This window comes from Bubalus bubalis, chromosome 18 (genome assembly GCF_019923935.1).
Source record: "Bubalus bubalis isolate 160015118507 breed Murrah chromosome 18, NDDB_SH_1, whole genome shotgun sequence".
Classification (NCBI taxonomy): domain Eukaryota; kingdom Metazoa; phylum Chordata; class Mammalia; order Artiodactyla; family Bovidae; genus Bubalus; species Bubalus bubalis.
Window position 1 is genome coordinate 35,767,004 of NC_059174.1, and position 13,220 is coordinate 35,780,223.

The 13,220-nt window shown below is 39.9% G+C and overlaps 1 protein-coding gene across 6 annotated transcripts in view; it reads left to right on the forward strand.

Annotated features, from left to right (window-relative positions):
- LOC102397999 (hyaluronan synthase 3) overlaps positions 1-13,220 on the forward strand; it is a 206,589-nt gene that overhangs the window by 59,320 nt on the left and 134,049 nt on the right. For all 6 annotated transcript variants that reach the window (XM_044932099.2, XM_044932101.2, XM_006047628.4 and 3 more), the window contains 3 exons: positions 935-1,069; positions 8,101-8,577; positions 9,323-9,380. In XM_044932099.2, coding sequence (XP_044788034.2) covers positions 935-1,069; positions 8,101-8,577; positions 9,323-9,380 — 670 coding nt within the window. The remainder of the gene's footprint in view (positions 1-934; positions 1,070-8,100; positions 8,578-9,322; positions 9,381-13,220) is intronic.

A 13,220-nucleotide genomic window follows, 5' to 3' on the forward strand; every position in this document is an offset into this window, starting at 1 on the left:
GATGCTGTGTAAACTCTTGTATATGAATAATCTTAACCCTTTAAAACCATTCAATACTTTGAAAAATGACTCTGGATTGGTTGTGCAGATCATTTGGGGACATTGAATTCTAAATAAAATGAATGCCTTTTTGCATATTCTTTGCCTACTAGAACTAGTCTATCAAAATGGGAGTACGGAATATTTGAGGAGGAATCCTCATTAGGAGAAACAGATCTAAGACACTCGGAGATGGTCAGAAATTTAACAAATCATCTTTCATTTAAATTTCCCAGCCAAATTCACAATAAGTAAAGGAAGGTAAGATGGTGTATTAAAAGATTTGACAAAGTGTAAGTGGACTTTCTCATTTATTGACTGTATGGCTTTGAGCAGATCACCTCTTTTTAAAAATTGTGTTTATTTACTTATTTTTGGCTGTGCTGGGTCCTCGCTGCTGCTCAGGGGCTTTCTGCAGTGCTGGCGAGCCGGGGCTACTGTCTAGCTGCTTACACGGGCTTCTTACTGTGCTGGATTCTCTTGTTTCAGAGCTTGGGCTCTAGAGCCCAGGCTTAGTAGTTGTGGTCTAGGGCTTATGCCCCGTGGCATGTGGAATCTTCCTGGACCAGGGTTTGAACCCATGTCCCCTGCATTGGCAGTGGATTCTCAACCATTGAACTATCAGGGAAGTCCTCCAAATCGCCTAAGTCTGAGATTCTTCATCTGAAAATGAGGACAAGAATACATCCTAGAGCTGATGTGACACTTAGGTGAACTGGTGCATGTAGAACCCTGAGCACCATGCCTGCTTCACAGTATCAGTTGTTCTTGAAGCTTCTTGTTGTCGTGACGTTGATGAAGGAGAAAATGAAGATGTAGACATCAGATGTAAAGAGCGTTTTGAGTTTGTTTTTTTCTTGCTCCTTGCTGATTCTAGATTTCATTTCTATGGTAGGTTGTGGACTTTGTAGCAGCAACCCTGCAGAGAGCATGTGCAAGCTTGGCCCACCAGGCAGAGAGCACCGTGGAGTCACAGACACTGAGCATGTCCATGGGGCTGGTGGCCGTCATGCTGGGAGGAGCCGTTCAGGTGAGTTGGAGAAGTGAGCCAAACTTGAAAGGAGGGAGAAGAGAAAAACCTTCCCATCCATACCCTGTGAGAAGTCAGAATGGCTACTGCACACAGGAGAACTGGGCCAAACAAGTCAGGTTGTTGATAAGAATTCTCTCCAAGTAGAAGACAAGAAAACAGTACCACTTCCTCTTTGGGTAGACTTCCCCATCAAAAGGGCAGGGCCCTTTCCGACCGGGCATAAGCTGGATTTGGAAATACCTGTTTTGCATCTATGGTGAATACTAGATTCTCTGGCCTTCACTGTACTGGTTCTCTGAAGCTCAGCCCTTGTCGCTGCTGCTGTTGTCAGGGAAGAATCTTTGTAACCTACCGGCTACATAGGATTGCATGTTTTCAATAGTTCCATTTTGGCACAGGATCCATTGTTCAACTCATATCATGTGTCATGTTAAAAGTTTTGTTTCCAGTGCATGTATCTTTTACATACTTAATTTATGATTTTTTAACTTTATTCACTCAAAAAATATATATTGCCTACTTGTTATGTGCCAGACGCTGAGCCAGGGTGCTGGAAATGGGGCAGTGGATGAAGCAGACATGGTCCCTCCTGCCATGAAGCTTAGAACCCGTGAGGGAGCCAGGCATTAAATGATGTGTCAAAAAATAGAACTGAGTGAAGTACCTCAAACAAGAAGTAGAGGGTACCAAGAGAACATAACATCTAACCTAGGCTGGGGAGATTTCCATAAGGACTATCTGTATAAGTTTAAGCTAAGACTTGATGCATAAGAGTTTGGGAGTGTGTGTAGGGCAGATGGAGGGGCCTCTTTCAATGACAGAGCATCATGTATGAGGACTGGAAGCAGGAAGGAGCTCTGTATACTTAAGACACTGATAGAAGGCTGTGTAGCTGAACTGTAGAGACAGGAGTCAGAACAAGGTGGAAAGGTAAGCACCTGTGTGTGTGACATATCACATTAGGTTAGAAGACTGCGAGAAAGTGAAGTAGATTAGTGCAAGTATTATGAAAACTTCCCTGAAATCAAACTGGACAGAACTCTTAGCAATGAGTAGGGAACTTCTCTGGGAATGGATTTTTGAGTTTAAGGATTAAATTCTGATATTGATTCTTGATCTATTAGAATTTGCCTCTCTCTAGCTTGTCCTTTAGGAGAAAAGAAATTTTATTTGGGCCTGTTGTTAATGTGAAACCCATTTTTGGTAGATTTACTTAGCACTCCTAATTTTTTATTTTTTTGGAAAAAAGCACTTTCGGTTCAGTTACTGTATTATATTCCTCCTGTTAGAACTGTCAAGGAGTTCACCAATGAAATTGTTTTTCCCTTTGGCTGCACTAAGCAGCATGTGGGAATCTTAGTTTCCCTGACCAGGGATTGAACTCGGCACCCCCTGCCTTTGGAACGTTGAATCTTTATCATTGGACCACCAGGGAAGTCCCTGGAATAATTTTTCTTAAGTTGTACTGTTAATGGATTTAGTTGACCTGGTTGATTTGTGTTTTTCTCGTTGAGTATTGATTTGAATAATCTTTATTTCCATAGTTGAGAGTGTGTTTTTTTGCTTATTTAACACTTAGAATTTCAAACCATGTCGCAAAACAGAACACAGAAATCTCCAGTTCCTTTTTGAAGTCCATCATTGTGGGGCTGGTTATGCAGATTAGTCCTGTTCTAACAGATATTCACCTGACTGATGCACATGTAGTATAGCCTTTACCGTGACCCTGCCCTTCCATGAGCCATCCTGACTCACCGACTATATCCTGAATTCCTCTGACTTTGCAGTTAAAGTGAACATAACACGTCACCCCTATACCTTTGCCCTAGATCTATTAATTTTTTTTTCCCCTTTGATTGAAGGATTTATAAGTGGCTTCTATAGTAATGCTAGGTTTTCTGACTTTCTATTAGAAAAAAAAGTCATGATCCTGAATTATATTTTCAGATGTTCATTGTCAGGCTAGGCTAGGTTTTTGCTTCCAAGTCTAGAAGGTTTCATTGTACCTATCCCTGATCATGATTCATTGTTTTAGCTAATGAAACAGAATCTAACAGCTTTTGAACCTTTCTTTCCTTTCTAATTTATGTAAATAAGATGATTATTAGAACATAGTGTCTAAGAAGAGGAGCTGATTTGGAGAAAGTATAGGTTTAAGGCTGCTAGCTAGACAGCTGTAATTCCAAACGTATTTTCTAAATGTCAAGACTGATCATCAATAAAAGTATGGTGTTGATGACTTCCCTGTGCCCTCAGGAAGCAGTTTATGCATGATGTTCCAGGGCCCACAGAGCCCTCTGAAGCCCTGCCGCGTGGAGCAGACATGGTCTTGGAGGGCTGGGACTTGAACCCAAACCTTGAGATTTCATGCTGTTAATACTTTTCCAAGAGTATCATAGGATGAACTCATTCAGGAAATGTTTATCAAGTGTCTGTTCCCTCATGGAGTTTACCTTCAAGTTCCACTTGTAAGTTAATTCAGTAACATCATAAATAAGGACCTAGACATATAAATTGCTCAGCTAAATATATGAAGAAACATAGGTGATATACAAAAATGAGAACACAAGGTAAATGTAAATATTTTTCAGAATTAGAAATTTTTTGGTCAGCATTTTATTGCTGGAAGAGACTTTTGGATTCTTCCAAAATAATAATTCTCACTGCATCAGGTAAGGCAGAGTGAGAGTGTGTTTGTCCTCCAGGGGAGCTTTGTAAAGTCTCCTGTGGGGGGTTTTCAGGTACATATGCCCTCCTCTGGCTGACCACCCAAGTTCTCCTCTGTTGCAGGGGTCCCCAACCTCCAGGCCAAAGACCAGCATCTGTCGTCAGATCATCAGTGGCATTCGGTTAGAAATAAAGTGCACAATAAATGTAATGCACTTGAGTCATCCCGATACCATCCCTTCCACCAAGCCCACGGAAGAATTGCCTTCCAGGAAAAACCGGTCCCTGATGCCAAAAAGGTTGGGGACCATGGTCTTAGAGGACATGCCCTCTTCGACCACCCACCACCCTTAATCCCACCCCTACTGATCTAACCACCAGTTTCTAAATTTGAGAATTTGCAGAAATTTAGAACGAGTAATTAATCTAACTTCTACTCCAAGTCATTACCTAACTTCCATTCCTAAAGGAGATTGTAGAAGTGGGTTGACATAGCATGGCTCGTTCTGTTTCTGAAACATTCCAGAAACTGGGAAAGAGGCAGCCAGATGAAGGAGTCTGTCACTCACTTGTGGGATGCTCTTTCCAGCCTCGGGACTTTTATACAGAGTTCTGAGATCTAGATCTGAGATCTATGCTGAGAAGCAATGGCAGGAGGAAAAATGAGGACTACAGTCACGTCTCAATTTTGGTAGTGGCCCTTGGTGACTCTTGAAAAATAATTGATAATTACTTAATGCTTCAGTTTTCTCATTTATCAATTAAGTAAATATTACTTTATACCTCAAAAACTTTTTTAAACATTTATAAACAAATAGTTGGCACTTGTAGTCTTAGATTTCCCTGTTTATTCTCATAGTGAGAAATCTATAGCCTTGTGAAGCTGAACGAATACATAACTTTCATTTCCTTAGAAACTGTTTGGTTCAGAATCCACATAGCTGCCCATGGTGATTAGAGACATTACCTAGTGGAATAAGATTAATTGCACAGTGACCAAGTTTGAAAATAGAAAACATGGCTATTTTTTAAAAATAGATTTTATATTTTAGAGCAGTTCTAGGTGCAGAGCAAAATTGAGCAGGCGGTACAGAGATTTCTTGTACATCCCCTGCCCCCACACAGGCAAAGCCTCTCCTGTTGTATCAACATCTGGTTCCCGAATGGTACCTTGGTACAATCCATGAACACACATTGACACATCATTATCACCTGCAGTCTGTGATTTCCATTAGGGTTCCCTTTTAGTGTTGTACACTATGGGTTTTGACAAATGCATAATATCCACCATTATAGTGTTGTACCTAATAGCTAGTCTAACCCCAAAATCCTCTGCTTATTCATCCCTTCCTCCCCCTAACTCCTGATCTTTTACCATCTCCCCCGTTTTGTGTTTTCCAGACCATTATGTAGTTGAAATCGTATACTCTGTAGCCTTCCCAGATTGACTTCCTTCACTTAGAAATACACATTGAAGGTTCTTAAATGTCTTGTGGTTTGATAGCTCATTTCTTTTTAGTTCTGAATAGTATTCCATTGTCTGGATATATCACAATCTGTATCCATTCACCTACTGAAGGACATCTGGTTGCTACCAGGTTTAGAAGTTATGTGTAAAGCTGCTATAACCATCTGTGTGTAGGTTTTTGTGCAGACATAAGTTTTCAGCTCATTTGGGTAAATACCAAGGAGTTCAGTTGTTCAAGTGTATAGTAGGAATACATTCAATTTTGTAAGAAGCTACCAGACTGTCTTGCAAAAGTGGCTATACCATTTTGTTCTACCAGCACTGAACGAGAGTTTCTTTTGTTCTTCATCCTCACCAGTGTTTGGTGGTGTTGGTGTTAGATTCTCATTATTTTAATGGTTGTGTCGTGTTATCACATTGTTGTTTTAATTTTCAGTTCCTTGATGACATATGATGTTGAGCATATCTTCAATTGCTATCTTCTTTGGTGAGGTAGCTGTTCAGGTCTTTCACCCATGTTTTAATTGAGTTGTTTGTTTTCTTATTGTTGAGTTTTAAGGATTCTTTGTGTATTTTAGGTTACTGTCCATTATCAAATATATCTTTTGCAGATACCTTCTCCTAGTTTGTGGTCTGTCTTGTCTTTTCTCTTGACATTGTCTTTTGCAGAGCAGAAGTTTTGAATTTTAATGTAGTCCAGCTTATCAGTTCTTTCTTTCATGAATTTCTTTGGTATTTCACCTAAAAAGGCCATCACCATACCTGAGGTCAGCTAGATATCCCTTATGTTATTTTATAGGAATTTTATAGTTTTGCAATTTTACATTTAGGTCCGTGATCCATTTTTAGTTGATTTTTGTGACAGTGTAAGGTCTGTGTCTAGATTCATTTCTTTGCCTATGGATGTCCAGTTGTTCTAGCACCATTTATTAAAAAGTTGATCTTTTCTCCATTGTAGTGCCTTTGCTCCTTTGTCAAAGATCAGTTGACTGTATTTATGTGGGTCTATCTCTGGTCTCTCTATTCTGTTCCATTGGTCTATTTGTCTTACTTTTTTTTTTTTAAGAAGAAATTGTTATATATATGAGAAATGAAAAAGAAGCCATACACTATAGGTATAAGTAGATATTCTCATTTCAGATACTTGAAGAAAAAACAAAGACACATGATACTACAGAGGCACTGAATGAAGTCCAGCATGGTGATAATGCTAGCCCAGTTATCCTGAAATATCTTTTCCAGTACCACATAGATTTTTGATAAAATGGACCTTTTTCTTAGGTGATATATATTTTTATTGTGAAATTCCAGGTACAAACCTGACATATATCTCAAGTTTTCATTTACTTGGGAGGAAAGTGGTAGAGAAAATGAACAATAACAATTCTGTGAAGCTGAAGTGTAATATGAGAATATTATGTAGGTCCTATGAAAACAGTTGGTTAATTGATTGGTTGGTTGGATAATGAAGTGTGTGAATGAGTGAGTAATAAATACCCTGCCTTGTTCTAAAAAGGATTTAAGATGTGTAAGGTTTTCAAATGATCAGGGCTTCATGAAGCTTCATATGACAGTTTTTCCAGTATTTTCAGACAGAAAAGGATCACCCCTGATTTTTCTTCACTGACTGCCCATGCACCTTTCCTAGTAAGGCTTTATTAGAACAAAGCTTCTAGAGAGAATAAAATCCTAAGTAGTTTTAACTCTGATTTTCTAGGGGAACTTCCCTTCTGCCAGTTACCATCACAGTCCCTTCCAGGCCTGAGGCACCCTTGTATGCTGACCAGCCACTTTAGATCTTGCAGTTAAGAATAGCTTTACTCATTCAAATGAGACTGTGTAGCGTTTAGTTAAAGAGTGTGGACTCTGGAGCCAGATTTATTAGGTTCACATCTTACCATCTTTCAGCTGTATGACTTTAATTTTAATTAAATTAAAAAAATTTTTTGGCTGCACCACCCTGCATGTAGAATCTTAGTTTCCTGACCAGGGACTGAACCTGTATCCCCTGCACTGGAAGTGTGGAATCGTAACCCCTGGACCACTCATGAAATCCCTTCCCTGTTTAACATATAGATAGTAACTCTTTTATAGGGCTGTGAATATGTGTGTGTGTGATTTGTTTGTTTATTGTATTTATATTTAAACCATTCACATAGTACTTACTAGTGTGTCAAGCACTAAGTACTTTGCTAATGTGAACTCATCTTTTTATGGCAAAAGGTACATCCTAGTAAAAAAATATAATATAATACAATTCAAAATATAAAAGAATTTCACCATATGACTGGGTATTAAAATATGTCATGGTAAGAATAGCTGTAGATGTTTGACAGAAAACAACAAAATTCTGTACAGCAATTATCCTTCAATTACAAAATAAATAAATTAAAAAAAAAAGAAACTGTAGAGACAAATAAGACTAAGAGGTGAGTGGGGTAAAAAGGATGAAAACAGGCTGTTCCCAGAAGAAATGTAGACAGTTAATAAACATGGAAGGATGCTTAATAGTGCTATTAGTCTGATTAATGCAAATTAAAATAACAGCCATGTTTGCCCATCAGATTATAAATATTAAGAGTAATAATAGGTGAGGGAGTAGGGAGGGGGAAAAAAGAGTAATATTTGTTCCTGATGTACTTTTTGATTTAGAAAAGTACCTGTACACGGTAAGTATTCAATAAATGTTAATTATAATTATAAGACCATAGTGTTAGAATGCCAGATTCAGCCTATATGCAAATCACACCAGGAACAAGGTTTGCTTCCAGCCCCTTTTTCTTAGTGTCTGTTGCCTTGTGCTCATATTAGCGTCATATTGTGCTCATATTGTGGTCATATTAGCATCTGCTATGTTAATTTGGGTTTGCATTTTTTAAATTTCATTTTGTAGTTGAAGTCAAGTGATTTTGCTGTCCTGAAGCAATTGCTGCCTCTGTTGGAGAAGGTCTCCAGCACATACCCTGACCCTGTCATCCAGGAACTTGCTGCTGATCTCCGCATTACCATCTCTACTCATGGAGCCTTTTCCACTGAGACTGTCAGTGTGGCCGCCCAGAGTACCCTAAACAAAAAGGATCCAGAAGGTAAAAGGGAAGAGCAGCAACAAACCAGTTATGAAAGATACAGCGATGTGTCTCATGGCCACCTTGAACCACAGCAAAGCCATGTTGCTTCTCATGAAGTCCGTGAGCCCAGCACCACTGCAAAGCAAAAATCAGAAAGTGTAACCACAGAAGAGCTCCAGGAAGCTCTTTTATCAGCTTATGATCCTCAAATTCCAACACGGGCTGCTGCCCTGCGAACTCTTTCTCGCTGGATAGAGCAGAGAGAAGCAAAAGTCCTTGATGTGCAGGAGAAGCTTCTCAAGGTGAGTAGAACACACTCAGACACATACACATGATGAGTAGAACACACTCAAACACACACACACACACGGTGAGGCCACTGTCCAGGAGCCTTGACTGTGTATCAAGCCCTGTCCTGGGCCACCCTTGGGGAAATTGTAATTGTTCTACAGAAGCAAGACTCAGTTGAACATGAGCAGAAGGCCAAAGGTTTTACAGGCTGCTACTAATATCAGTTGAAGAGCTGAAGTTTGCAAAAGATTTTTTTTTAATAAATTAGAACAGATTCAAGGTTATCCCAGTAATAACATCTCTGTCTTGCCCTTGCATTTCCATATGCTTTCTTGAGTGCAAGAGAAAAGGATCAAATTATAGCAGATATGCCATTCATTGAATGTAGCCCCAAACCTGGCTTCTTGTGTGTCAGGGCCTGTGGTCTGTCACAGGCCTAAGAACAGGCTATCTACCATAGACTGTAGTGGAAAAAATGTGAGAATTGTTCTTCCAGATTTTGGTTTTCATGCCTACTTTTAATGTATACTAGACAACTTCAAGAAGTATCTCCGACTGATCGCTGCCCTTTTGTAACCATTATAGAAATGGAACTTCAAACATATACTATTTTCCCTACAAGATTCACAGTCAGACCAGTATCTAGCTACAGCAAAGAGGAGTACAAGCATTTATTCTTTTGAGTCTGCTCTAAAGGTGTCTTAAATCTCGCTTGCTGTTTGTGAATCATGTCACTGCTATATTTTGTGGTTTCAGATATTCTTGGAGAACTTGGAGCATGAAGACACGTTTGTATATCTGTCTGCTATTCAGGGTAAGTTAGTCCTGCTTAGGACTTGAAGTCTGTGGACCAAAAATTAAATCATGTGTTTTCACAAAATCTCTAAAGTCATAGAATCATAACCTGCTGGTCATTTTGTCCATTTTCCTGCCTCCTAGCTAGGACTTAATTTCAGTCATGATAGTAATATTTCTGGAGGGTTCCTAAAGGGACCCTGAAGAGTTCAGTATCTCATAATGATGGGGAAGCCTTTATTTATGTTTACTTATCATTCTATAGATTAAATCCCGTTTCCTCAAATTTAAGGAGGTAAAGAATGCCTCACATGTGAGCTCCCATTACATTGACGTTTTAGGTGTATGGCTACTGTCATTGTGCACCTTTGCACTCTTGTTAAACTAAAAGAATCTCAGAATATATTTCATTATCAAAACATTTTTTGCAGTCATTTTATTTCTCATTTATGATTCTTTGTTGTGATTCCGTCTTCTGTTAATTTGTGGATTTTAAATCTAGAGAGGGGCTTTACGAAAAAGGGTATGGAGAGTTAAACACCTTTCCCCAGAAGGGTGAGAGGCAGACCTGGTAAGAAGGCAGAATGAACTCACAGTCTCTGGGTTCTGTAGTGTGCTGTAGTCCTCAGGAGCTGGGGTCTGGAGATTGATCACCAGGATGCACCAACCCTCCCCCACCCCTCCTGCTTTTCAGCTATGTGAACTTTGGCAAAGTACTTAATCCCTCTGGGCTTCAGTTTCTTACCTGTGAAAAAGGGAGCTAAGTAGGAATGTAAAACGGTACAGTTGCTTGCTTTATTTATTTGACTACGCCAGGTCATAGTTTTGCTATGTGGGACCTAGTTCCCCGACTAGGGATTGAACACAGGCCCCCTGTATTAGATGAGTGGAGTCTTAGCCACTGGACTACCAGGGAAGTCCCTACAGCTGCTTTAGAACATAGTCTGGCAGTTCTTTGAAAAAAATAAATGCAGAGTTGTCACTTGACCCAGCAATTCTGAGTATTCACCCAAGAAAAATGAAAACATGCTCGTGCAAAAACTTGTTCATTAATGTTCGTAGTAGTCAAAAGGTAGAACCCAGATGTCTACTATTTGATGAACAGATAGACAAAATGTGGTGTGTATATACAGTGGAATATTATTCAGCCAATGAAAATGAAGTACTGAAACATGCGGGTAAAACCTTGAAAACATAGATGAAAGAAACCATTCCCAGAAAACCACATTTTGTATGGTTCCTTCATATGAAATGTCTAGTATAGGTAAATTTATAGAGACAGAGAGTAGGTTAGCAGTTGTCTAGGGCTGGAGAGAAAGGGGAAGGGTTTGGGAGGTGATGGCCAAAGGGTACAGGATTTCCTTGACGGGGTGATGAAAGCTCACACAATTCTAAAATGGACTGTAGTGATGGTTGCACAACTCTGTCAGTATGGTAGAAACCATTGAATTGTATATTTTAAATTGGTGAGTTTTACAGTATGTGACTTGTGTCTCAATAAAGCTGTTGCCAAAAAAAAAATAGAATTTAGTGAGGAGGAGAGGGATTAAACCGTCAGAGCTTAAGGAGATTAAACATAATGTGGTGAATAGGATCCTGGAGCAAAAAAAGGACATTAGGGAAAAACTTAAAAAATCTGAGTAAGTTATAGACTTTAGTTGATAACGAAATGTCAGTAGTAGTTCATTAATTGTGATAATGTACCATGCTAAAGTGAAAGTTAGTGATAGGGGGCAGCTAGGTATGCATTATCGGAGAAGGCAATGGCACCCCACTCCAGTACTCTTGCCTGGAAAATCCCATGGATGGAGGAGCCTGGAAGGCTGCAGTCCATGGGGTCGCTGAGGGTCGGACCCGACTGAACGACTTCACTTTCACTTTTCACTTTCATGCATTAGAGAAGGAAGTGGCAGCCCTCTCCAGTGTTCTTGCCTGGAGAATCCCAGAGACGGGGGACCCTGGTGGGCTGCCGTCTATGGGGTCGCACAGTCGGACACGACTGAAGTGACTTAGCAGCAGCAGGTATGCAGTATACAGGAACTCTGTGTGCATCTTCTCAATAAATCTGTAAATTGAATACTGTTCTGTCAGTAAAAGTTCATTTATGAAGGGGGCTAACATTAAATGAGTTAGTACTTTGAAAGTGCTTAGTGCATATTAAGTGTTCAGTATGTGTTAGCTAATTATGATTTTAATGTTTTCATCATCATTGTCGTCATATCACTACTATTTCTTTTCTTCAGATTTAAACTTTCATTTTATACTAGAGTATAGCTTATTAGCAGCTGATTAGCAATGTTGTGATAGTTTCGGGTGGACAGCAGAGGGACTCAGCCATACATATATGTGTATCCATTCTCCCTGCAACTCCCCTTCTATCCAGACTGCCACATAACATTGAGCAGTTTCCTGTACTGTACAGTTAGGACCTTGTTGGTTATCCATTTTAATATAGCAGTGCATGTCACTACCATTTCTTTTGTTAGATTGCTAGGTAATAACATGGTGATATGTGTAACTTCTCAGAGCTAAAGCTTGAAGTAGGTGTATTCTATCAGGTAGCTTCTGCTATGTAACAGAATACCTCAACATTCAGTATCATTTATTTATTGTCACTTGTTTATGATCACTCACACATCTGTAGACTAGTGGGGTTCGGCTGACCTAGCCTGGGCTGGGCAGTCCTGCTGTTCCCTGTGCATCTCTCTGCTGTGCTTGTTACTGATCCTTCCTGATCCAAGGCCTCCCCAGGTACATTCACATGGTGATGGCCGAAATGCGCAAGAGCAAGAATAAACTCAAGAGGCAACTCTTCAGAGGAGACAAAAATAACCACTCATCAAGGAAAAAGGACAACTAGGAGGGAGCAGAAGAGTGGAGTGTGTTGAGAGAGGAAGTAATTATTGGCAGCTGAGAGGTCACAGAGGCCAGGAACTCAGATAGGCCTGAGGACTTGATGGAGCTCAGGATTCCACATGACAGTGAATGGCACTTATGGGAATTAAATAAATCAAAGAGGCAAGGACCTGAAATGCTGACAATTAGTAAGTCTCAGAAACAAGTCATCCTGTCTTTTTCCAGGAAACTGTAATACTGTCAAGGAGATGTTTCTCGTTGATTTTTTTTTTTTGGACGGAGTTTTCGGGAAGTGGCGGTGTGTCATTCTCATACAGCATCGCTGCTGTGTAAACCTCTTAGCTGTTTAACCCACTGAGCTCATTAGCCTCTAGGGTCTGCTATAAAAATCACAACTGCTGGTTTTGTGTTTGTTTATAGTACTTTTAATTGGTGTGCTAATCAGTTAGTAGCTAATTTGGAGATGAAGGAATGTGGGAGGTAGAGGTCTAATTTCTGTTCTCAGTTCCCCACAGCAGACAAGTTTGAATTAATTGATGTTTTTGGTGTTTGTACCATACACTTCAAGGCCAAGGCCTTAGGTGAATTTCCCATTAAGAAAGGAAAGAGCTGAATTTTCCCACCTGCATGTCAGTGTCATTTGCCTAGGCCTGACACTCCAGAGCCACGTCATTCTGGACTCCAGTCAGGCAGGCAGACAAGACCAGCCTGCATGTAGATATTCTGTAGTGCAAGGGGGCTGCATCAGAAGGTGGGTGCTTAACCACTGAACCACCAGGATCCCAGAAATTTCTGATGTACATATTATCTGTACATCACAATAGCCTGAGGACTAAATTCCCTATGAGTTAAAATTTAGTTTTATGAAAGACCACATCTCTTTTTATTTCTTCTGAGAAAGTGATGGTTGATTTAATTCTCATAGCAGCTGCTCCCAGACACTCAGTAGCAGCTTCTTCAGGCAGAGAATTCTATACAAGTTGCTAAGTTCCAGTTACAATCC